General features: G+C 47.2%; 1 protein-coding gene across 1 annotated transcript in view; it reads right to left on the bottom strand.

The window, feature by feature from the left end:
• CNKSR2 (connector enhancer of kinase suppressor of Ras 2) overlaps window positions 1-27,008 on the bottom strand; it is a 659,600-nt gene that overhangs the window by 388,041 nt on the left and 244,551 nt on the right. The window contains exons 6-7 of the mRNA XM_030202257.1: window positions 20,166-20,285; window positions 5,099-5,158 (exon numbers count right to left, since the gene is read on the bottom strand). Of these exons, the coding sequence (XP_030058117.1) occupies window positions 5,099-5,158; window positions 20,166-20,285 (180 nt within the window). The remainder of the gene's footprint in view (window positions 1-5,098; window positions 5,159-20,165; window positions 20,286-27,008) is intronic.

A 27,008-nucleotide genomic window follows, 5' to 3' on the forward strand; every position in this document is an offset into this window, starting at 1 on the left:
AGAACCTGAGCTCTTTCATTAAAACTTGGGGTCCATGGGTCAATTTTAGCAGACACTGGAAAAGGTGCCGGTACTCAGTACCCCCTCAACAGAGCCTTGCTTTTATCACATGTAGCAGTGATTTTGATTTCTACAGGCATTTCTTTTTTCTTTCATTTAGGGGGCTTATCAACATGAGCTATTGTTAAGACATGTTATTTTACTGTTAAGCCCTGTAATTAGCTTGGCTCACTTTTGATAATGTGATGTCATAATGCCTCATTCCACCAATGGCTAACAGCCAACCTCATCAGTGATGTCACAATGGCCTACACGTGGGTCCCTTTTATCCAGTGCGTTGTTCTAGCAAAAGAGGTGCCGATACTCAAATGCTAGGCCACCCTTCAGGGGTGGGGTGATCACTGAGGGACCCACCCCACAATAGCCAGGTCCCCTGCGACCAGTCACATAATCTATGACAAGGCAGAATTGGTGTGTAGAACCTGAGCTCTTTCATTAAAACTTGGGGTCCATGGGTCAATTTTAGCAGACAATGGAAAAGGTGCCGGTACTCAGTACCCCTAAGTACCCCCTCAAAAACAGCCCCGGTTATAAATCTCTGGAATAGAATAGAATGTATACTGCAGTTAAGAGGAAATAGGTTTAGGAAGAATCTAAGAAAATACTCTTCCACAGCAAGGGTGGTGGATGCATGAAATGGCCTACCGCTGGAGGTCGTGGAGACGAGGACTGTATCAGAATTTAAGGAAGCGTGGGACAGGCATGTGGGATCCCTTAGGAAAGGAAGAGTTAGTGGTTACTGAGGATGGGCAGACTGGATGGGCCATTTGGCCATTATCTGCTTCTCCTACATAAGCGCACAACTATGGAATGGCCTTCCAAAAGCCCTGAAAACAATCCATGACCACCAGACCTTCAGAAAATCACTAAAAACCAACCTCTTCAAAAAGGCCTACCCCAACAACCCCACGTAAACCTCTTCACCAACACAGCATGGCCTTGACCGTACTGGACAACACGCAATCTTCAACCCTCCCAACCTTCCACATATACCTCATACGATCACTCTTCAACCTTGTACTTGTTATCAACCGACTGGGCAAACTCCTTTGACGGTACTATGTAAGCCACATTGAGCCTGCAAATAGGTGGGAAAATGTTGGGTACAAACGCAACAAATAATAATAATAATAATCATTGTTTCTCTGTTTCATCTCAGCTCCACTCAAACTATGCTCCCGAGAACGTAACAAAACCTTTGTGCAACAGTGTGTGCATGTATTCCGCCACACAGTTTCAGATGAGCTATTTTTTATGTGCCATAAATGCTTTATACAATACAATACAATATGTAACTTATTTACCGCTTAATCCCAGCAAAAGGCACAGGGCAGATTACAATCCAACAAAACCAATACAGACACTGGGAATTACATTTTAAAATCATAAAGAACATTAAGGGGTCCTTTTACTAAGGTGCGCTGAAATATGATCTGCAGTTGTGTAGACGCGTGTTTCGGGCGCATGTAGAATTATTTTTTTTGTGCACCTACAGAAACATGCCTTTTTTTTTTTTTTTTTGCTGAAAACAGATGTGCGGCAAAATGAAAATTGCTGTGCGTCCATTTTGGGTCTGAGACCTTACCGCAAGCTATTGACCTAGCGGTAAGGTCTCACATGGTAACTGCGCGGTAATGGTCTACGTGCGTCAAATGCTACTTGACGCGTGTAGCTGCCGCACGCTAGAAAATAAAAAAATATTTTTCAGACATGCGTTGCGGACATGCGCCAAAATTGAAATTACCGCAAGGGTCATGTATAGGCTTAGTAAAAGGGCCCCTAAATATTTAACAAGAATATTCATATTAAATAAGTAACCGTATATAAATTGATCAAAATTTATCAAATAGAAAAGTTTTCGATTTCTTAGGAAAAGGTAAATAATTTTGTTTTGCTTTGATAGTAGTAGGTAAACCATGCCAAATAGATATCGCTTGATAAGAAAACAAAGAATTAAACAATCAAGATTTAAGTTTCTTTATTACTTGATATAGCACTAAAGGGTTATTACTTCTAAGCGGTTTACAAGTTTAATGCACATTTTTAATAGGGATAATAAAAATTGGTCTTACAGGCGAGGAGAGCGTCTGAACAGAAATGTTTCCCATGTGGAAACTAATTTATAAAATTAGGCTTTGGGAATAATTGTATAAGGATGTCATCTACTTTTACGCCGATGTATACACAGAATAAACAAGTCTCCGCAGGATACACAGAGTGCAGCAAAACAGCGAAGATGACTAAAGGATGAGTGGACAATGTTCCAATCAGTAAAAACAGTTTATTACAGATTGTTCAGGACTCGACACAGCTGTGTTTTGGCCGGCTAGGCCTGCATCAGGAGTTCACTCTCGGAGTTACTGCTAACAAAGGTTTTGCAATATTGGAGCACACGTTTCATTATCCCTTTGCATCGTGACGGACAATTCAACAAGTGGATGACCTTATTTGACATATGAGACTCCTGATGCAGGCCTAGCCAGCCGAAACACAGCAGTGTCGAGTCCTGAACAATCTGTACTAAACTGTTTTTACTGAATGGAACGTTGTCCACTCATCCTTGAGTCATCTTCGCTGTTCTTCTGCACACCATCTACTTTTACGTAACAGGAAGGCATGAAAATAGCAGTATTGTAGTCATTCACACCCAGGGCTGCCGAGAGAGGGGGACAGGGGGGACAAAAGTCCCCGGGCCCGGGCCTCCGGGGGGGCCCGGCGCCGCCGCTGCAGTGTGCCCCGCCCGCCTCGCTCCGGAACTAACCTTAAGCCTCCTTTCACTTCGCGCAAGCAGCAGCAGGGCAGGCCACTCCTTCCTTCCGTGTCCCGCCTTCGCCTGACGTAACGTCCGCGAGGGCGGGGCACGGAAGGAAGGAGGAGAGGTCTGCCCTGCTGCTGCTTGCGCAAAGTGAAAGAAGGAGGCTTAAGGTTAGTTCTGGGCCCGGTAGCGGGTGGAGGGGGGGGGGGGGGGGGGGCCCGGCGACCTCGGGTGGGGGGGGGGGCCCGGGGGTGGCCTTGTCCCGGGTCCGGCGGCCCTGTTCACACCTGTAGGTGGCCACTTAGGCCGGGGCCTCAGGCAGCACTCTTGTGAGGTGGCATCGCCCCCCTGCCCTTCCCTCCCCAAACCCCTTCCCTGAAATTACCTTTTTTTTTCTGTTCTTGTTTTTCAAACGTGGGTGGTGGCATCGATTCCCATAGGCTGCCCTGCCGCCAGTCCAGGAAGGCCTGTCTACTGCGGGTGGGCCCGCCTCTGAGGAAACAGGAAAGTTCGTCAGAGAGGCGGACCGACCGCAGTAGAGAGAAGGGACCATGACCGGCGGCAAGACAGTCTATGAGAGTCTCTATTGCCGCATTCTTTTGAAAAACAAGAACATAAAAGAAAAGGTAATTTTGGGGAAGGGGGCTGGAGAAGGAAGAACGGCGGCGGCGGAGGAGCCGGGACGGCAGCTCATTTCTTGCCTCAGGCGGCAGATTGTCTTGGGCTGCCCCTGCTTACTCAAGTAAATGACCTCTTACAGAATACCGACTAGAGGAAATGGAACATGCATTGCTAGTGGCCGTAGGCTTGAGCGGAGTTTGAGCGGAGCATGGACAGAGCGCACAGGTATGGTAGATTCCATGTTAACATCGAGGTGCAGGCATTTATACCAGCTATAGACTATTGCAACTTGCTTCTCACAGGTCTCCCACTTAGCCATCTCTCTCCTCTTCAATCTGTTCAAAATTCTGCTGCACGACTAATATTCCACCAGGGTCGTTATGCTCATATTAGCCCTCTCCTCAAGTCACTTCACTGGCTTCCTATCTGTTTCCGCATACAGTTCAAACTCCTCTTATTGACCTATAAATGCATTCACTCTGCAGCTCCTCAGTACCTCTCCACTCTCATCTCTCCCTACATTCCTCCCCAGGAACTACGTTCACTGGGTAAATCTCTCTTATCTGCACCCTTCTCCTCCACTGCTAACTCCAGACTCCGTTCCTTTTATCTTTGCTGCACCATATGCCTGGAATAGACTTCCTGAGCCGGGACATCAAGCTCCATGTCTGGCCGTCTTCAAATCTAAGCTAAAAGCCCACCTTTTTGATGCTGCTTTTAACTCCTAACCCTTACTCACTTGTTCAGAACCCTTATCTTATCATCCTCACTTTAATATTCCCCTATCTCTTTTTTGTCCTGTTTGGCTGTCCTAATTACATTGTAAGCTCTGTCGAGCAGGGACTGTCTCTTCATGTTCAAGTGTATAGCGCTGCGTACGTCTAGTAGCACTATAGAAATGATAAGTAGTAGTAGTCTTTGGGATTCCGGAATCTTGCTACTCTTTGGGATTCCGCACAGAATCTTGCTACTCTTTGGGATTCCGGAATCTTGCTACTCTTTGTCCTTATCTGGACTGTTTGTCTGTCCTAATTAGATTGTAAGCTCTGTTGAGCAGGGACTGTCTCTTCATGTTCGGGTGTACAGCGCTACGTACGTCTAGTAGCGCTATAGAAATGATAAGTAGTAGTAGTAATGTACATGATCATGCTTAATACATGCGCATTTTTGAACGTTTGTGAAGTGTTCTATAAAGAAAAGTAGATACCGTCTTTTCTATAGGTAGGCGTAAAATAAACCCCATAATCAGCATCTACAGTGACCACACTATTACACAATTACCCTCCCTATGTCTATAGGAAAAATCCAAATGCATCTAGCCTGTAATTGAGATCCTTCAGAAAACTGAATTTCCTATAATGGATTTAAAAAAAAAAGACTTTATGGATTTCCTGAAGACTGCGTGAGTGTAAACGGTGTCATTCATCATCTCTCCTGGCATGCACTGATCAGATCTAACAGGCGAGACGATTTGTGACACTGTTCAGAACATGGCTACTCCCAGACGTTTGAGGGAATTGCGGGAAAGCAGCGGAGAGAGGAGAAAATACATGCAAAGAAAAACTTTTTTTTTATCTGAAACAGGGTAATATGTGATTGTGAAACTGGGTTCGGTTTTCCCTTTCCAGTACTTCAAATGAATGGAATAAAACATCTACTTACATTTTCTGTGGTTCCTGTAATGACATGGAGTCCATCATAGGTTGACTTAATGTACATGCCCTAGGCAAAACAAATTGTTGGAATGTATTTGTCATGGGTTGGAAAAACTGCGTGATAATTAACAAACAAATGCTATAGAACAAACAGTAAACCCAGATCACATTCAACCCAAACGGCCATTTTACTAAGGCCCCCCTAAAAGTGGCCTGCGCTGGTGTAGGCGCATGTTTTGAACGCGTGCGGGTCATTTTTTTTCAGTGCGGCCAAAAATGGATGTGCGGCAAAATTAAAACCAGCGTGTTTTTTTGGCCTGAGACCTTACTGCCACCCATTGACTTAGCGGTAAGGTCTCGCGCGCTAACCAAGCAGTAAGCGGCCAGTGTGCGTAAACTGCCGATTACTGCCGGGTAAGCACCACGTGGTAGAAAATATTTTCGACACGCGTCAAAAGTAGAATTACCGCCCGGGGCACGCAGTAGCCAGGTGGTAGTTCCAGTTTGGCGCACGTTGGACACGCGTAGGTGCCTACGCACCTTAGTAAAAGGGCCCTTAGGTGATTTAACCAGGTAGGGGAGGCTTCTGCCTAGTTACATCACACTTGACTCAGCGCTGCTAAATACTGGTGGAGACTCTGGTCAGTCAGAAGTTGGTGGTCCAGGGCCAGGAGATATGCATGTACCTGCGATGTTCTGCACCAATGCTCACATACCTTACTGGATAAGTTGGACTGTGCAAAAGGCGGACTTAATTTTGCCTGGTTGGGTAGTTGGGTATGGCACTGAACATCAGCCGTATCCGAATACTTTCCGAATCAGAACACGGACCCATATATTTCATGCTGGGGTTTGAACATGGTCTAACATAGGATATCTAGGCTTAATTCAGCCCACAGCTGACAGTGGCTTAAAAACTGCAGGCTGAATATTGCACCCTCCCCCCACCCCTCAAAACAAAAAATATTTTATGGATTTGAAAGCAATGATTCTGTGATGAATAGGAACAAAGCCCCTTGTTAATCTTTTTTATGGAAACTCCTTAACAGGAAATCACAGCATTGACCACAGATGTGTTTATAGAACTTCTATATTTCAACAGGGCTGCTGAGGTGGGAGGGGGGTGGGCAGAGGGGAAGATTCCCTGGGCTCGGCCTCCCTGCACCATTGATTCAGAAAGACTGCTCTGTCAGCCACAGGTGCTTCTTCCTGCTGTGTCCCGCCTCCTGTGAAATAACTTCCTGTTTCTGCATAGGTGGTACATGGCAACAAGAAGGGCCCGTGGCCAGCAGAGAAGCCTCTCTCAATCACTGTTGTGGGAAGGGGGCGGTAGTTGTAGCAGCTACCGGGGGTGGGGGGTGACTGCAGCAGTGGAAGGGCCCCAGAGATTGTTTGTCCTGGGCCCAGCTTTGTCTCTTGGCGGCCCTGTATTTCACTGTCCCAATTCTGACCTTTAGGCACCGGTGGCCATTGTTTCTATCAATCCTTCAATATCTGTATATATATGAAAAAAATTTAATGTAAGTAATTAGCAGTTCTCAAACAAATATTTCTGTCTTTGTTCACAGAGAAAGGAAGAGTAGGATTGCAGAAGACAAATGTTCATAGGAATGGAAGTGTGGTAGACCTTGACCAATTTTTAGAAGACTCTGTGTTCCTGAGGAGCTAGCTGAACTAAAGGTTGACGAAGCCATCAGGCCAGATGGGATACATCTGAGGGTACTGAAGGAACTTAGGGACATTCTGTATCTCTGACCTTTTCAGGGCTTCTTTAGAGTCTGGAGTGGTTCCAGAGGAATGAAGAAGGGAAGATGGGGTTCCTCTCCAAAAAAAGAGGACACAAAAAGGATGTTGGGACCTACAGGCCGGCTAGTTTGACCTATGTGGTGAGTAAATTAATGGAAATACTTCTAAAACAGAGGAAAGCGAGGTTTCTGGAATCTACCATGGCTTTACTAGAGGTAGGTCTTCTCAGATATATCTGATTAATTTCTTTGTCCGGATGACTAAATAGTTGGATATAAGGAGAGAGCCAGATGTGGCATACATAGATTTTTAACAAATGCTTTGTCACAGCATAGGTGAATGATAAATAAACTGAGTTACCCTTGGTATGGACCCTACAGTGATTGACTGTGTTAGAAACTGGTTAAGAGGAAGGTGACAGAGGGTAGTGGTACATGGAATTCACTCTGAGGAAAGAGAGGTTACCAGTGGTATGCTGTAGGGGTTGGTCTGTGGTCTGACTCTTTTTAACATTTTTGTTGTCACGACTTGGAATGAGCCCTTGGGCCACAGCCGAGTTGACACTACCTAGCCAACCTGAGAGCTGGCTAGGCCCCAACTGGCAGCGGGCGAGACACCTCAGCAAGGCTGGAATGAAGAAGGGACTGGAGCTTGTAGATAGGCTGGATCTGGAAGACAGGGCTGGAGCAAAGCAGGAAGCAGGGCAGGAACAAGGTTGGAACACGGAGCAGGGCTAGAACAAGATAGGCAGGAACAGGAGACAAACTGGAACAAGGCTGCAACACACATTAGACAGCTGTAGGAAATCTGCTGCAAAGGCACTGACTAGGAGACAGGAACCTCCATAAATACTAACAAACAGAAAATGATGACATCAGCCAGCGACCTCTTGCAGAGCTATAAAGGAAGTGATGGGTTTCCAGGAAGTAAACAGATCCTTCTTTGCATAGAATGCTGCTGGAGACCACGCAATTCTAGGCGGTTTCCAGAATACACACACAATAACATCTTCATATGTAACACACAATCCTTCCAACATGATAAACAAAACAAATTATATAATATTGCTATAAAACCCAATTAGCATTGGTTCTTAATTACTATATTTATTTATTTGAAGTTGCATGTCCCGTGCATGGTCTACTTTCTTGACCGTTTGGGGTCTGGAGTTCTCTCCGGCAGTACAATTATCTGGGAGACAGCAAGAATCTTTGCAGGGTCTGTGTTGGATCGGAATTCCAAGGTGGAAGGCTTCGCCCTGGGGGGAATCCAACGTTGGAAGGCTTAGCTGAGGTTGAACAGACATTAAGCAAGACTGAGAACAAGTCGAACCCCAGGCTACAATGTCACCAGAGTGCCAGTCAGTATGAGGTTCATGTTTCTGCAACCAGGGAAGGCCCAAAATGACCTGATGGACAGATCTGGGGAGTACATGAAACTCTATCTTCTCTTGACCGAGGAAACGTAAAAGAGTTCTCTGAGGGGATTCACAGAAATATCACACTGGCATATCAGTCAGAATCAAGGAGAGCTTGGACTACGATCTAGTTATTGTCCCATAGAATTGAGACAGGGAGAGTACAGAGGGAGGTCGGAACAACTCGGGAAGGACCTAGAGACATCTCCCCCACCTAGGTCTGGAACTAGTCCCAGTTTCCTGGGACATCACTTAGCATAATGTCCCAGGTCCACAGAGTATAGACAGAGATTCTGCACTCTCCGATGTCTTTCTCTTCCTCTGAAAGTGAAGAATGCCCTATTTGCATGGGGTCTTCTTTTTCTGAGTCTGAGAGATCCTGGAACTGGGGCATCAAGCATGTAGAGTGGCACATTCCTTACCCCTCTCTTGAAAGAGGATTTCCACCTTGATGCATAGGAAAACCAGGTCATCCAAAACTAGTGGAGAGATTCCGTCCCATCAGTTCATCCTTAATGTGGCCCGCCAGACCCTGCCAACAGTCGGCCACCTGGGACTCCTGATTCTACTGTATTTCAGAAACCAGGGTCCGGAATTGAATGGCATACTGGCCCACAGTTAGGGCCCCTTGACATAGATGCAGGAGCTCGGAAGCTGCCAAGGACAGATGCCCCAGAGTTTCAAATACCTGCTGGAAGAGTGTGAGGAAGACAGCCAAGTTGGACACAAGCGGGTCATTCTGTTTCCACAGGGGTGCAGCCCAAGCCAGTACTTGCCCAGAAAGGAGAGAGACAATAAAGGTAATCTTGACTTGATCCGAAGGAAAGCTAGAGGGCTGTAGTTCAAAGTTCATCAAACACTGGTTAATAAATCCTCGCACACCTTGGAGTTCCCATCAAAGCGTGGTGGTGCCGAGAGTAGAGGCTGAGACACCGGGTAAGCCAGAGGTGGCACCACTGCAGCAGATCCTGGAGGCAGATTCAGAACTGGAGAACCTGCAATTTGCATCACCGCAAGCTGAGCACAGACTCTCTGAAGGGTTTCCATAATCTGTCGAAGTTGAGTCCGTTGCTGCTTGACCACCTGGGCGAGGTCCTGGAGATGCTGGAGCTGGTCCATGCAGCTAGTTAGATCCTGAACAGAATCAGAAAGTTGTGGAGCTAGAGGGCCAGCTGCTGGAGCAGCTGCAGGGTGGGTGACTCACCCGAGCTCATGGCCTTTGCAATCTGTCACGACTCAGGGTGAGCCCTTGGGTTGCAGCCACGTTGACACTACGCAGCCAACCCAAAAGGAAGTGAAGACATCAGTCAGCACCCTCTTGCAAGCTATAAAGGAAGTGCTGGGTTTCCAGAAAGAAAACAGATCCTTCTTTCTATGGAATGCTGCTGGAGACCACAGAGAACAGGTGAGGGGGCGTAACATTTGTGAGTGATATTGCAGAAGGACTTTCTAGTAAGGTTTGCCTCTTTGTGAATATACCAAATAATAGGGCAGACACCCCTGATGGTGTAGATAATATGAGGAGGGATCCAGTGAAGCTTGGAGAATGCTCTAGAATTTTGGAGCTAGACTTTAATGCTAAAAAATGCAGGATCATGCATTTAGTCTGTGAAAACCCAAGGAAATGGTACAGTTTAGGGGGTAAAGAACACTTGTGCACAGAAGAGGAGAAGACTTGGGGGTGATCATATTTGATAATCTTAAGATGGCCAAACAGGTGATGGAAAAAGTCAGAAAGATGCTTGGGTGCACAGGGAGAGGAATGGCCAGCAGGAAAAAGAAGGTGCTAATGCCTCTGTATAAGTCTCTGGTGAGACCCCATTTCGAGCACTTTGTACAATTTTGGAGACTGCACCTACAAAAAGATACAAACAGGATGGAGCTTATCCAGAGGAAGCTATTAACATGGTCAGTGCTCCTATTCATAAAACATGTAAGGTCAGACTTAAAGATCTCAGTATGTATAATTTGGAAGAAAGATGGAAGAGGGGAGATATGACATTTAAGGTCTTTAGTGGCATCAATGCACAGAAGCAAAGGCGTACCAAGGGCGAGGTGGTGGGGGCGGTCCGCCCTGGGTGCACGCCGCTGGAGGGGTGAAGAGAGCAGCCACGCACCTGTCGGCTCTGCTGGTTCCCTGCTCCCTCTGCCCCGGAACAGGTTACTTCCTGTTCCGAGGCAGAGGGAGCAGGAAGCCAGTGGAGCCGAGAGCCGCGTGGCTGCTACCAGCAGCCAAGAATGCACCCGGGGGGGAGGGGGGATTGATGCGCTGGGGGGGGGGGGGGGGTGTCATTGCACCAGGGGGGGGTCATGCTGCACCCGGGGGGGGGGGGGGGGGTGCGCACTGGCGATCCGCCCCGGGTGGCAGCCGACCTAGGATCATCACTGCACAGAAGACAAATTTCTTTCAACTGAAAGGAAGCTCTGGAATGAGGGGGCACAGGATGAAACTGAAAGGGGAGTAATTTAAGGAAATACTTCTTTCATGGAAAGGCTGGTGGATGTGTGGAATTGCCTCCTGATGGGAGGTGGTGTATCTGAATTCAAGAAAGTGTGAGGCAAGAACACTGGGTTTCTCAGGGAGCAGAAGAGATAGCAGCTGATATGGATGGTCAGACTGGATAGGCCATAAGGCCTATAGATATCTGTAGTCATTATCTATGTTTCTGTCTTCATTCTCCCACAGAAATCTCAGGATAGGCATGATGAATATGTATGAGATCTAACTGCAAGCATTAGAGACCCAGAGCCTTGTTTACTAAGGTGCATTAGTTTTTTTTAGCGCGCCTACACTTAGCGCGAACACTAACCATGTAGGCGCCTATAGGGATATTGTACGAATGTACATGGTTAACGCACATTAAAAACATTAACACACCTATAACACTGCTTAGTAAATAGGGCCCCTATTATGTACAATAATAATATCACCCAGAAAACAATAAAACACAGTTTTCAATTACCCAATCTGAATTTAGAGAAACAACATTGAAAATACAAGAAGGTATCAGAAATGATTTATGTAGTCAACAATTAGGTCAAGGCAAGACTCCATGGGATAATGTCACCATTTGGCCTACACCCCATTTAAAATTTCAGTCATTTATCTTCCTATAAGTATAAACATACAAATGCGTTCATTCTTAAACTCAATGTCCAACTTCTACAAAAAGGGGAGGGGGGGAATTCTATAAGCGGTGCTCAAAATTTGGTGCTGGAAAAAAAATCAGTTCTAAGCGTGATCCCATAAAGGACGTGTGCCCTTTATAAAATCATGCTTAGCGTCAATTCCTATGTCTAAATTTGGGTGGCAGACTTACCCTTGCTGAAACTTGATTAGGCGCGCTGAGGCAGTATGCTGTAACAATGCCCATAACAATGACCTGACATGCCCATGGCCACACCCCTTTTGAGTTACATACTACAGTGATACCTCGGTTTTCGTCGATAATCCGTCCGAAAACAATTGGTGAAATCCGAAACCGACGAAAACCGAGGCAATTATTTCTGAGCAGGAGAACGTGTGGGTTGCCCTTTGTTTTCACAAAATTAGCATCGAGGTCACGTGGGCACGCCGGCGAAATCCGAGACAAATTTTTCACGGAAAAAATTGACGAAAACCGAAATTAACGATAACCGAACTCAACGAAAACCGAGGTATTACTGTATTAGAGTTAGGCACCAAGCCTTATAGAGTAGTATATAGCTAGATGCGCATGACAATTTTAATGTGTGCCCCCAATTATTGACGTTAATTGGCTCGTTATTTGCATGTGCATCTTGGGAACACACCCAAGTTTTACAGCACAAATCTAGGCAACTATATATAGAATCCGAGGAATGGTGTAAAGCTCTCAACAGTTTATTAAAAAACATAGGGGGAAATTTTATAAAAAGGCACCTGGAGGTAGGCACCAGTTAAACACATCAAAGACACAATGAAATTCACAGATATCTACATGCACTAGGTGCTATTCCATAAGGTATCACCTAGGTGACGTGGAGGGGCATTTTCGATATGACATATGTGTCTATGTCCAACTTTGGATGTTTTACACAAAGAGGGGCATTTTCGAACGGGGGACACCCATCTCTAAGGGCGCCCATCTCTGAGAATGCCCCCGCGAAGGGGCGGGGCATCCTGTATTATCAAAACAAGATGGGCGTCCATCTTTCGTTTCGATAATGTGGTCGGGACGCCCAAATCTCAATATTTAGGTCGACCTAAGAGATGGTCGACCTAAATGTTCAGATGGTCAAATGTAGAGATGGACAACCTCGGTTTTCGCCGATAATGGAAACTGAGGACGCCCATCTCAAAAATGACCAAATGCAAGCCCTTTGGTCATGGGAGGAGCCAGCATTCGTAGTGCACTGGTCCCCCTGACATGCCAGGACACCAACCGGGCACCCTAGGGGGCACTGCAGTGGACTTCACAAATTGCTCCTAGGTGCATAGCTCCCTTACCTTTGGTGCTGAGCCCCCCCAACCCCCCCAAAACCCACTCCCTACAACTGTACACCACTATCATAGCCCTAAAGGGTGAAGGGGGCACCCACATGTGGGTACAGTGGGTTTCGGGTGGGTTTTGGAGGACTCACATTTACCACCACAAGTTTTAACAGGTAGGGGGGGTGGGCCTGGGTCCGCCTGCCTGAGGTGCACTGCACCCACTAAAAACTGCTCCAAGGATCTGCATGTTGCTTTAATGGACCTGAGTATAACATCTGAGGCTGGCAAGTAATATTTTTAATCACATTTTTTCGGGGTGGGAGGGAGTTAGTGACCACTGGGGGAGTAAGGGGAGGTCATCCCTGATTCCCTCCAGTGGTCATCTGGCCATTTAGGGCACCTTTTTGGGTCTCATTCATTATAAAAACAGGCCTAGCTCAAAACGCCTTAGTTTTAAGTCCTGGACAGTTTTGTTTTGTTTCTGAATATTTGCTTAGCCAGTTAAGTTGCCGCAGCTGAAACTGGATACTCAAAGCCGATCATCGGATATGGCCTGGCATTGAATATCTGGGAAATCTAGAGTTGAATATCTAGGGTCAGTGACCCTAGACGGCAGCAGCTAACCGCGCTGCCAGCTGAACACTGGGGGGTATGTGCCTAACTGCTTACAATTAGGCACAAGCACTCACACTAGCCTTTACATAAGTACATAAGCAATGCCACACTGGGAAAAGACCAAGGGTCCATTGAGCCCAGCATCCTGTCTACGACAGCGGCCAATCCAGGCCAAGGGCACCTGGCAAGCTTCCCAAACGTACAAACATTCTATACATGTTATTCCTGGAATTGTGGATTTTTCCCAAGTCCATTTAGTAGTGGTTTATGGACTTGTCCTTTAGGAAACCGTCTAACCCCTTTTTAAACTCTGCTAAGCTAACCGCCTTCACCACGTTCTCCGGCAACGAATTCCAGAGTTTAATTATGCGTTGGGTGAAGAAACTTTTTCTCCAATTTGTTTTAAATTTACTACACTGTAGTTTCATCGCATGCCCCCTAGTCCTAGGTAGATATGGTATAACTGCTCACATCTAAAGTTTGGCGCTTACGAGCAGAGTTACACTCGTATTCTATATGTACATGATTACCATTATAGAGTCCATACTTGGCATGCTGTATCCCGGCGCCTAACTTTAGATGCCCTCTTCCTCTTCCTTGCCCTGTCCCTTCCTAATCTTCTTTCCCCCCCACTCCCACTGTCTACCACTCCCGCCCTGCCCGCCATGGCAATACCCTATTCACCCTCATCCCCCACCACCTCACCATCCCACTTGTCCCCCTCCTCCCTTCCTAGCTCTTAACCTTCAACACTTCCTTACTGCCATTAACCCATCCCCATTCCTCCTAAGTCCACCCCTTCTTCGTCGCCTTCGCCGCCCGACCTACCCCACCCTCCTCCGCATTCTCTTGCTCCTCCTCCTGCTATCCGTGGGAGACATTAACCCTAATCCAGGTCCCCCTCACCTGTCCCCGTCCTATCCATGCGAACGATTCCGGGATGTCTCCAATCTCGTCTCTATTCCCCTCCTCCCCCCCCTCTTCCCTCCCCTTCTCATGCGCCTTGTGGAATGCCCACTCAGTCTGCAACAAACTGCCCTTCACCCACGATCTCTTCCTCTCTCGCTCCCTTCAACTGCTCGCCCTAACCGAAACCTGGATCTCCCCGGAAGACTCGGCCTCAGTCGCGGCCCTCTGCCATGGAGGTTATCGCTTCTCCCACACTCCCAGCCCAGTTGGCCGAGGTGGAGGCGTTGGGTTACTACTCTCGCCCTCCTGTAGTTTCCACCCCTCCCCCTACCGCAGTCTCACTGCTTCTCATCCTTTGAAGCCCACTCCATCCGGCTATTCTACCCGCTGCCACTCAGAGTCGCAGTCATCTACCGCCCCCCTGATAAATCCTTCTCTTCCTTCCTCACCGACTTTGATGCTTGGCTTTCCGTCTTTCTTGAACCCTCATCTCCGTCCCTCATTCTCGGAGACTTTAACATACACGCTGATGACCCATCCAACCCTAACGCTTCTAAGTTCCTCACCCTAACATCCTCCTTCAACCTCCAGCTGTGCTCCACCACCCCTACTCACCATGACGGCCATTGTCTTGACCTCGTCCTCTCCTCCTCCGGCTCACCCTCCAATTTCCACGCTTCTGCTCTCCCTCTCTCCGATCATCACCTGATCACATTTACACTTCTTCACCCCCCCCCCCCCCCCCCTCTGCCCCGTCCAACTTTAACCACCACCTCCAGGAATCTCCAGGCTATTGACCCCCCCACTTTATCCTCTAGTATCTCTAATCTCCTCCTCTCCATCATGTCCTCCGAAACTGTAGACAAAGCGGTCTCCGCTTACAATGCCGCTCTCTCCTCTGCTTTGGACACCCTCGCTCCATCTACCTCCCGTCCCACAAAGCGTACTAACCCCCAGCCTTGGCTGACCCCTTGCATCCGTTACCTTCGCTCCTGCACCCGATCCGCTGAACGCCTCTGGAGGAAATCTCGTACCCATTCAGACTTCTTTCACTACAAATTCATGCTATCCTCCTTCCATTCCTCCCTATTCCTTGCAAAACAGGACTATTACACCCAATTGACCAATTCTCTCCGCTCCAACCCTCGTCGTCTCTTCACCACCCTTAACTCCCTCCTCAAAGTGCCTCCCGCTCCCACTCCCCCTTCACTTTCTCCTCAATCACTGGCTGACTACTTCCGTGACAAGGTGCAAAAGATCAACCTTGAGTTCACTACCAAGCCACCACCTCCTCTTCAGCCTGTAGCCCTATCCACCAACAACCAACCAACCATGGCCTCTTTCTCCTCCTTTCCTGAGATCACCGAGGATGAAACCTCCCGCCTTCTTTCCTCCTCGAAATGCACCACCTGTTCCTCCGATCCCATCCCCACCAACCTACTTAACACCATCTCCCATACTGTCATCCCCTCCATCTGTCGCATCCTTAACCTTTCTCTCTCCACTGCAACTGTCCCTGACACCTTCAAGCACGCCGTAGTCACACCTCTCCTAAAAAAAACCCATCACTTGACCCTACCTGCCCCTCCAACTACCGCCCCATCTCTCTCCTACCCTTCCTCTCCAAAATACTTGAGCGCGACGTTCACAGTCGCTGCCTTGATTTTCTCTCCTCTCATGCCATCCTCGATCCACTTCAATCCGGTTTTCGCCCTCTACACTCGACAGAAACAGCACTCTCTAAAGTCTGCAATGACCTGCTCCTCGCCAAATCCAATGGCCACTATTCCATCCTCATCCTTCTCGATCTATCCGCTGCGTTTGACACTATCAATCATGATTTACTTCTTGCCACACTGTCCTCATTTGGGTTCCAGGACTCTGTCCTCTCCTGGTTCTCCTCCTATCTCTCCCACCGCCCCTTCAGAGTTCACTCTCATGGATCTTCCTCCACCCCCATCCCGCTGTCGGTGTTCCCCAGGGATCTGTCCTTGGACCCCTTCTCTTCTCAATCTACACCTCTTCCCTAGGCTCACTGATCTCATGGTTTTCAGTATCATCTTTATGCTGATGACACCCAGCTATATCTGTCCACACCAGACATCACCGCGGAGACCCAGGCCAAGGTATCGGCCTGCTTATCCGACATTGCTGCCTGGATGTCCAACCGCCACCTGAAGCTGAACATGTCCAAAACCGAGCACCTCGTCTTTCCACCTAAACCCACTTCTCCTCTTCCTCCACTCTCTATCTCAGTTGATAACAGCCTCATCCTCCCCGTCCCATCTGCCCGCAACCTCGGAGTCATCTTCGACTCCTCCCTCTCCTTCTCTGCGCATATCCAACAGACTGCCAAGACCTGTCGCTTCTTCCTCTTCAACATCAGCAAAATTCGCCCTTTCCTCTCTGAGCACACCACACAAAGTCTCGTCCATGCTCTCATTACCTCTCGCCTCGACTACTGCAACTTACTCCTCACCGGCCTCCCCCTTAGCCATCTATCCCCCTTCAATCCGTTCAGAACGCTGCCGCACGTCTTATATTCCGCCAGAACCGATATACTCATATCACCCCTCTCCTCAAGTCACTTCACTGGCTTCCAATCAGATACCGCATACAATTCAAGCTTCTCCTCCTTACCTACAAATGCACCCAGTCTGCGGCTCCTCACTACCTCTGTACCCTCATCTCCCCCTATGTTCCCGCCCGTAACCTCCGCTCACAGGACAAATCCCTCCTTTCAGTACCCTTCTCCACCACTGCCAACTCCAGGCTCCGCTCATTCTGCCTTGCCTCACCCTATGCCTGGAACAATCTTCCTCAACCCCTACGCCAAGCCCCCTCCCTACCCATCTTCAAATCTCTGCTTAAAACTCACCTCTTCAATGCTGCTTTCAGCACCTAACCTTTCGAGAAATATAGTATGCCCTATCAGATTGACTCTACACTTGTCTTTAGATTGTTCACCTGTCTTTTCGATTGTAAGCTCCTTGAGCAGGGACTGTACTTCCATGTTTAATTTGTACAGCACTGCGTAAACCTAGTAGCGCTTTAGAAGTGTTAAGTAGTAGTAGTAGTAGTACTTTTCTGAATCTACCCCATAATGGACACATCAACATTAAGGCTTGTGTTATAGAATCGCCCCTTTATATGAAGTATCAGCCTAGTCCAGCACCAGTGTAACTTTAATCCAAGCTGAGAAAACACTCATTAACAGGTCAAAAGCACAGCTAAGAACATAAGAACGTAAGCATTGCCATACTGGGACAGACCGAAGGTCCATCAAACCCAGTAGTGGCCAATCCGGGTCACAAGTACCTGGCAAGATCCCAAAACATACATAGTAACATAGTAGATGATGGCAGAAAAAGACCAGCACAGTCCATCCAGTCTGCCCAACAAGACAACTCATATGTGCTACATAAGTACATAAGTACATAAGTACATAAGTACATAAGTAGTGCCATACTGGGAAAGACCAAAGGTCCATCTAGCCCAGCATCCTGTCACCGACAGTGGCCAATCCAGGTCAAGGGCACCTGGCACGCTCCCCAAACGTAAAAACATTCCAGACAAGTTATACCTAAAAATGAGGAATTTTTCCAGTCCATTTAATAGCGGTCTATGGACTTGTCCTTTAGGAATCTATCTAACCCCTTTTTAAACTCCGTCAAGCTAACCGCCCGTACCACGTTCTCCGGCAATGAATTCCAGAGTCTAATTACACGTTGGGTGAAGAAAATTTTCTCCGATTCGTTTTAAATTTACCACACTGTAGCTTCAACTCATGCCCTCTAGTCCTAGTATTTTTGGATAGCGTGAACAGTCGCTTCACATCCACCCGATCCATTCCACTCATTATTTTATACACTTCTATCATATCTCCCCTCAGCCGTCTCTTCTCCAAGCTGAAAAGCCCTAGCCTTCTCAGCCTCTCTTCATAGGAAAGTCGTCCCATCCCCACTATCATTTTCGTCGCCCTTCGCTGTACCTTTTCCAATTCTACTATATCTTTTTTGAGATACGGAGACCAGTACTGAACACAATACTCCAGGTGCGGTCGCACCATGGAGCGATACAACGGCATTATAACATCCGCGCACCTGGACTCCATACCCTTCTTAATAACACCCAACATTCTATTCGCTTTCCTAGCCGCAGCAGCACACTGAGCAGAAGGTTTCAGCGTATCATCGACGACGACACCCAGATCCCTTTCTTGATCCGTAACTCCTAACGCGGAACCTTGCAAGACGTAGCTATAATTCGGGTTCCTCTTACCCACATGCATCACTTTGCACTTGTCAACATTGAACTTCATCTGCCACTTGCACGCCCATTCTCCCAGTCTCGCAAGGTCCTCCTGTAATCGTTCACATTCCTCCTGCGACTTGACGACCCTGAATAATTTTGTGTCATCGGCGAATTTAATTACCTCACTAGTTATTCCCATCTCTAGGTCATTTATAAATACATTAAAAAGCAACGGACCCAGCACAGACCCCTACCTTGATTTGTACATTAAGATACATTTTATGCTGCTTATCCTAAAATATGCAGTGGATTTAATCATCTTAATAATGGCTTATGGACTTTTCTTTTAGAAAATTAGCCAAACCTTTTTTAAACCCTGCTAAGCTAACTGCTTTTACCACAATCTGTCAACGAATGCCAGAGTTTAATTACTCGCTGAGTGCAGAAATATTTTCTCTGATTTGTTTAAAATGTACAACTTAGTAGCTTCTTTGCTTGCCCCCTAGTCCTAGTATTTTTGGAAAAAGCGAACAAGCGATTCACATCTACCCGTTCCTCTCCACTCAGTATTTACCTCTATCGCATCTCCTCTCAGCCGTCTCTTTTCCAAGCTGTAGAGCCCCAGCTGCTTTAGCATTTCCTCATAGGGAAGTCATTCCATCCCCTTTATCATTTTTGTCACCCTTCTCTGTACCTTTTCAAATTCCGCTATATCTTTTATGAGATGCGGTGACCAGAACTGAACACAGTATTCAAGGTGCAGTCGCACCACGGAGCAATAAATTCCTTTCCTAATAATTCCCAACATTCTATGTCCTTACTTAGCTAACATGCTAACATATCCAAGCATCAATACAATTCCCCTGCAGGGACCTATCTTGCTACTTAGATTGAGAAATAACCCATATAATATGCTTGAAATGGTCTTTTAGTTTAATCAGCAAAATGACTGGAAACTTCTACGTGCTTCGTGCAAGGATCAGACAGTTTCAGCTTTAATCACAACTAGAGATGTCTCAGTCAGAGCAGAAAAAAATTCAGATTTCAAACTAATTTGTCTTGTTGCTGAACGGTGAACAAGCTCATTAAGAACACAATGCTACAGATAAGTACCAGAAAATAAGGCAAAATTTTGATTATGAAGATGGCTTTTTCAAGGTATTTAATCACAGAGACACTGCAATGCCCAACACTGTGAGGTGTGCAAACTAGGAAGTACAGGACAGATCTGAATATCCCTTCAGTGCTGCTAAATATCTTTTCTGGCAGTGTGAAAGCCAAACCTAGCCTTAGAATGCAGGCTTCATTTTCTAATGATGCAAAAACATTCCCTCCCGACTCCCAGGTGGGTCAATGGTTCAAACCGTGCCCAGTTTCAAGGCAACTATTCCATCAGTGATCCCCTTATGAAAGAGGGGGCCGATCTTAGTCCAGGATCCACTGCAACAGCACGTGCGTGACCTTTGACTCCATCAACAACATAGTCAGACTTTGGCTTCTTACCATTCAACTCCGCCTAGAAAAATGAAGCCTTAGGGGAGGGTCAGATTTTCAGCACACATTTTTCTTAGTCAAAATGATCACACTCACACACACATACATCCCAGCCTCTCTCATTTTCTTTAAGTAACCAGCTGTCTTCTTGTTAATGATCCCTGTCAGCATGTGCGTACATCTTACCAGCCCTTCGCTTGGCTTGACGTTGGTCAGCTGGGTCACTTCAAGATGAGCAGACTGGGACACCAAGGGATCAGAGGAGAGCGAGATAATATGGTCACAGACGCTGGAGAGGGTTTTACACTGCAAGCAGAAAAAAAGAACACACTGATCAATGACTGGTAACTAGATCATGTGAACAAAACTAAGGAGAACCAGGCCACTGGTGCATTCCAATACTTCCACTGTTGCAAATGCTGCATTCCAGATATTTATTTGGGGGTTGGACAGGAACACACAGAAGGCAACACTGCTATGTCTGCTTCAGCTGGATAAAAAACGTTGATTGCCACGGGCTGAATATCAGGCCCGTTAGTTTTACTGGGGGGCTGAAACTGACTGGTGCATTCTTTATGCAGAAAAACCTTTTGGAACTTGGAACTGAGAATACAGATTATTTTATATTGATTTTTTTGCACAGAAAGGTGAGCAGTGACACATCAGTGCACTTGCACTGCACCAGCAGGCCAACTATTTTATGTCATTCACACTTCAGCATCCAAGATTTTGTCGCAATTTAAGTACCAATATCCAGATAATTAAATAATGCTGCATTACTTTTACATTTCAGAAGATTACTGGCATTAGAAAGCTGCTAACCACGGTTTCCAAAGTAACAAATCCATATTCTCAGGATGGAGTCCTAGTTGGCTAACGTCCCAGACACTGGAGATTTATAGGAGCACTTGATTAGATTTAAATTGCTCATTATCAATAATAACTCATCTAGTTTTAGGTCTTGATTATTCATTTTGTCCATCATTTGTCCTATTTCTGGCTACAGGAACTGGCTTATGAAAAAAATGTTCATCTTTCTGTGTCTATGGGAAAACTCTTCAGGCCTCAAAGTTGGGATCCAGGCTTCATGGTTTTTTAAGATACAATTCTGTTTTTTTACAAAAAGTAAAGTGTGCTGTTGTCTCAAAACTATATCAATGCAGTGTCATCTGTTTAAAGACTGCAGAAATACACATCTAGGCCCGATTATCCTACACTCAGCCCTGGGAAATCTGCCAGTACTCCGCTGTTGTCAGTGCAGCTGCAGCACGAACGAGGCCTCTCGGGGTTACCAACTGGTCCCAGTTTTTCAGAAGAGATCTCACCCCCTTGGCTAGGGTTACCATATTTTGTCCCCCAAAAAAGGACACATGCCCCGCCCCTACCACACACCCCAGCCTGCCCCATCACACCCCACCCCGCCCCCTTTCACGCCCTCTGTCACACACCCCGTCACCCCCCTTCCCTTACCATACTACTGCCCTGGTGGTCTAGTGACCTCTTCGGGACAGGGAAGAACCTCCTCTTTCCTGTCCGGATCACTGCATACATCCTTTCTGTTGCTGATATCGGCGCCGATTCAAAAGGGCCGCCGAGAGTTGAAGTCTCGCGAGGTCACTTCAACTCTCGGCAGCCATTTTGAATCAGCGCTGAGATCAGCAACAGAAAGGATGTATGCAGTGATCCGGACAGGAAAGAGTGGGCTCTTTCCTGCTCCGAAGGCGGAAGAGGTCACTAGACCACCAGGGCAGTAGTAAGTAAGGGGAGGGGAGGCTAGCAATCTGCCTGTTTGTCCGGATTTCTGGACAAACGTGCAGGCTGGCGGGCTGTTCTATAGGACAGCCCACCCGCCAGCCTGCCCGTTTGTCCAGAAATCAGGACAAACGGGCAGATTGGTAACCCTACCCTTGGCGCACATGGGATTGTACTTCCTGCATTTCTCGGGAACCATCAGAGCTACAAGTCCATGAATGCAACAGGAAGACCAGCGGGACTACATCAATCACTTCGATAAAAATGGAAGTGGATGGCATACCTACAAGACCTTGCAAGTTTCTATTACACTTGGAGGCATATTTTTCAAAGCACTTAGACTTACAAAGTTCCATAGTAACCTACAGAACATGTTACTATGGAACTTTGTAAGCCTAATGGGCCACGTAGATGCCTATGCACGCCCAACACGCCAATTTGGAACTACCACATGGCCCGGGCAGTAATTTCATTTTTTACGTGCGTCCACTACTACTGGGTGGTAATCGGAAGTACACGCGTTGACAATTACCGCCCGGTTAACGTGTGAGACTTTACCGCTAAGTCAATGGGTAAGGTCTCAGGCCCAAAATGGACGTGCGCCAATTTTTATTTTGCCGCACATCCATTTTCGGCCAAAAAAAAAAGGCCTTTTTTTTTGCAGGTGCGCTGAAAAATGGACCTGCACGCGTCCAATACACGCGTCTACACCAGCGCAGGCCATTTTTTCAGCGCACCTTAGTAAAAGGACCCCTAAGCACTAGGAGGAAAAGCCTCAGCTGACCCAGACCATGCCCAATAGTCTGTTCTTCCCTCGAACTTCTCTCGGAGGGGTCCTTATACTAACAAAACAGTCACAACAAGGGCGACGGAAAAAAGGGGAGGGACACCGGATGATGTAGAAAAATCACTTTATTGAACATCCAGGACTCGACGTGAGCGGTGTTTCGGCCAACAGGGTCCTTCTTCAGGAGTCGCTCAAATTGGATGTATATTGATGCAACAAGGAAAAAAGCAGTTTGATCTCACCCGAGTCCAAGCGAGTTTTGAGGTACTTCTACAGACAGGTAACAAAGATTTCCTTTTGTACTAACATAACAACATTTGCCTAGTTGCATCAATATACATCCAATTTGAGTGACTCTTGAAGAAGGCCCCTGTCAGACGAAACATTGCTCTTGACGAGTCCTGGATGTTCAATAAAGTGATTTTTCTACATCATCCAGTGTCCCTCCCCTTGTTTCCGTAGCCCTTGTTATGACTGTTTTGTTTGTATGGCTACAAGGGTTGCTGTTCTTCTGTATTTCGGTTGTGCCCTTTTACTAAGCCACAGCAAAAAGTGGCCTGCGGAAGTATGGGCGCATGTTTGGGCGCACGCCGGGCCAGTTTTTACCGCGTCTGGGAAAAGGGCCTGTGGTAAAATTGAAACCAGTGTGCACCTACAGTGGGGGAAATAAGTATTTGATCCCTTGCTGATTTTGTAAGTTTGCCCACTGACAAAGACATGAGCAGCCCATAATTGAAGGGTAGGTTATTGGTAACAGTGAGAGATAGCACATCACAAATTAAATCCGGAAAATCACATTGTGGAAAGTATATGAATTTATTTGCATTCTGCAGAGGGAAATAAGTATTTAATCCCTCTGGCAAACAAGACCTAATACTTGGTGGCAAAACCCTTGTTGGCAAGCACAGCGGTCAGACGTCTTCTGTAGTTGATGATGAGGTTTGCACACATGTCAGGAGGAATTTTGGTCCACTCCTCTTTGCAGATCATCTCTAAATCATTAAGAGTTCTGGGCTGTCGCTTGGCAACTCGCAGCTTCAGCTCCCTCCATAAGTTTTCAATGGGATTAAGGTCTGGTGACTGGCTAGGCCACTCCATGACCCTAATGTGCTTCTTCCTGAGCCACTCCTTTGTTGCCTTGGCTGTATGTTTTGGGTCATTGTCGTGCTGGAAGACCCAGCCACGACCCATTTTTAAGGCCCTGGCGGAGGGAAGGAGGTTGTCACTCAGAATTGTACGGTACATGGCCCCATCCATTCTCCCATTGATGCGGTGAAGTAGTCCTGTGCCCTTAGCAGAGAAACACCCCCAAAACATAACATTTCCACCTCCATGCTTGACAGTGGGGACGGTGTTCTTTGGGTCATAGGCAGCATTTCTCTTCCTCCAAACACGGCGAGTTGAGTTCATGCCAAAGAGCTCAATTTTTGTCTCATCTGACCACAGCACCTTCTCCCAATCACTCTCGGCATCATCCAGGTGTTCACTGGCAAACTTCAGACGGGCCGTCACATGTGCCTTCCGGAGCAGGGGGACCTTGCGGGCACTGCAGGATTGCAATCCGTTATGTCGTAATGTGTTACCAATGGTTTTCGTGGTGACAGTGGTCCCAGCTGCCTTGAGATCATTGACAAGTTCCCCCCTTGTAGTTGTAGGCTGATTTCTAACCTTCCTCATGATCAAGGATACCCCACGAGGTGAGATTTTGCGTGGAGCCCCAGATCTTTGTCGATTGACAGTCATTTTGTACTTCTTCCATTTTCTTACTATGGCACCAACAGTTGTCTCCTTCTCGCCCAGCGTCTTACTGATGGTTTTGTAGCCCATTCCAGCCTTGTGCAGGTGTATGATCTTGTCCCTGACATCCTTAGACAGCTCCTTGCTCTTGGCCATTTTGTAGAGGTTAGAGTCTGACTGATTCACTGAGTCTGTGGACAGGTGTCTTTCATACAGGTGACCATTGCCGACAGCTGTCTGTCATGCAGGTAACGAGTTGATTTGGAGCATCTACCTGGTCTGTAGGGGCCAGATCTCTTACTGGTTGGTGGGGGATCAAATACTTATTTCCCTCTGCAGAATGCAAATAAATTCATATACTTTCCACAATGTGATTTTCCGGATTTAATTTGTGATGTGCTATCTCTCACTGTTACCAATAACCTACCCTTCAATTATGGGCTGCTCATGTCTTTGTCAGTGGGCAAACTTACAAAATCAGCAAGGGATCAAATACTTATTTCCCCCACTGTATTTACGGCCTGAGCCCTTAATGCCATCCATTGATCTAGTGATAAGGGCTTACGCGCTACACATGCGGTGATGGGTCAGCATGTATTAACTGCCGAGTAACGCTGGAAACACCACAAATGGTAGGAAACAAAAAAAATTATTTGTCCCGGCGGTATGGAAGCATGCCTGTCACGACTGTGGTCGTGATCCCTCTCTGACTCACCTTATGTCCTGATGGTCAGCTGCTGTGATGGCTACTGTCTGCATGGTTTTTTTCCTGTGTGTTTCAAGCCTCACTTTGGGTTCTGTGTATTTCCTGCCTCTGTCCTGTAGGGTTTCCACTTCCTGTGTGTTCCAAGCCTCACTTTGGTGTTCAGTGTGTATTTCTTGCCTCTGTAGGGTTTCCACTTCCTCTGTGTTTCAAGCCTCACTTTAGTGTTCAGTGTGTATTTCCTGCCTCTGTCCTGTTTATAAGGAAGTGGTGCACTTTCATTCAGGGCCTTTGCAATGCCAAAGGTCTCCAGGTTAGTCCGTGTGCAGTGTAGCACTTCTGCCTTGTTCTAGTCTGTGTGCCTATGGGTTCTTCTGCCTTGATTTCTTGTTGCTTTGTTCATAGCCTGTGTGCCTGTGGGCACTTCTGTCTTGATTCCTTGTTTAGGGTGCCTGTGTGCACTTCTGCTTCTGTTCTTTTCGCTCTGTGTGCTAGGTTCAGCCTTCAGCCATAGTTCTGTTGTTTGTCTGTGTGAGTCAGCTTTGTGTCCTGCCTAGTCTGCCTTGCTTGTTCCAGGGGCGTAGCCAGCCTTCCGTGGGAGAGGGGTCCGAGCCCGGGGGGAGGGGGCACATTTTAGCCCTCCCCCCGGCGCCGCCCCCCCCCCACCGCCGACATTGCCGCCCCCCCTCCCGCCGCGAACCCGCCGCCGCTGCAGCCTACCTTTACTTTTGCTGGCGGGGGATCCCATTCCCCGCCAGCCGACGTCTTCTCAGTCCTTCCTGCACTTCAATTTGTTTGCTGACGTCCTGCACGTTGTACGTGCAGGACGTCAGACTCAGAGAACAGAACTGTTCTCTGAGTCTGACGTCCTGCACGTATAATTACGTGCAGGACGTCAGCAAACAAATTGAAGTGCAGGAAGGACTGAGAAGACGTCGGCTGGCGGGGAATGGGATCCCCCGCCAGCAAAAGTAAAGGTAGGCGGCGGCGGGGGCGGGTTCGCCGGGAGGGGGGTCCTGGGGTGAATCTGCGGGGGCCCCGGCCCCCTCAGGCCCCACGTAGCTACGCCACTGGCTTGTTCTAGTCCCCTCTACCTTAGCTTCAGCCTTAGTTCTGTTGTTTGTCTGTGTGGGTCAGCTTTGTATCCTGCTTGTGTCTGCCCTGTTTGCTTTCAGCTTCTGTTCCTGCCAAGCTTGTTTGAGTATCTTGAATCCTGTTCCAGTATCCTGATTCCAGTCAAGCCAAGCTTGTTTAAAAATCCTGAATCCTGTTTCAATATCCTGTTCCTGTTCCAGTCAAAAGCCAAGTCCGTTCCTGAATCCGCTTCCAGCCAAGTTAAGTCTGTTCCAGCATTTGGTACCAGCCAAGCCAAGCCAAGCCAAGTCCGTTCCTGAATCCAATTCCAGTCAAGCCAAGTGCATCCTGAATTTTGTCCAGTCCTGCTTGGGGGGTTTTGCCTCCTGCTGCCGCTCGATGACAGTAGGCCAAGGGCTCACGTTGATCCAGAGTTCGTGACTGTTTGTTGAAAGCTTGGGATTGTGACAATGCTAAATCCAAAATTACCACCAGGGGGCGCGTTAGCCTGGCAGTTCTCTCATTTTGGTGCACGCACGTAGCGCCTACCACGTCTTTGTAAAAGGGCCCCAGAATGTGCTAACTCCATCACCAGGGGACTGCTCTGTTACACCAGTCTCTTGACAAGTTAGAAAAATAATGTTCCAGTTCTCAGGTACAGATGTTTGTCAAAATTTTTCAACGCCTCTTGTGCTCACACGATGGATTTGCTACAGATTGCTTTAGCTTTTCAACTTTATTTCTCCTGAATATCAAATTTAGATTGTGCTCTTCTAAAAGATCCTGACAAGTATAGACGTTATAACGGACTAACTGGGGCAAGCCGAGGCAAGCAGAATACACGACTATTTTTAGATTTTTCTTAATTAGAAGATACTCAAGAGGTGATAAACATGACCTTAAGAAATTATGTGGATGTGAGAGTGTGTGTCTGTGTATCCTTACTTCTACATCAGTGTATTGTTAAACAAACAAG

The sequence above is a fragment of the Microcaecilia unicolor genome, chromosome 4 (genome assembly GCF_901765095.1).
Source record: "Microcaecilia unicolor chromosome 4, aMicUni1.1, whole genome shotgun sequence".
Classification (NCBI taxonomy): Eukaryota; Metazoa; Chordata; class Amphibia; order Gymnophiona; family Siphonopidae; genus Microcaecilia; species Microcaecilia unicolor.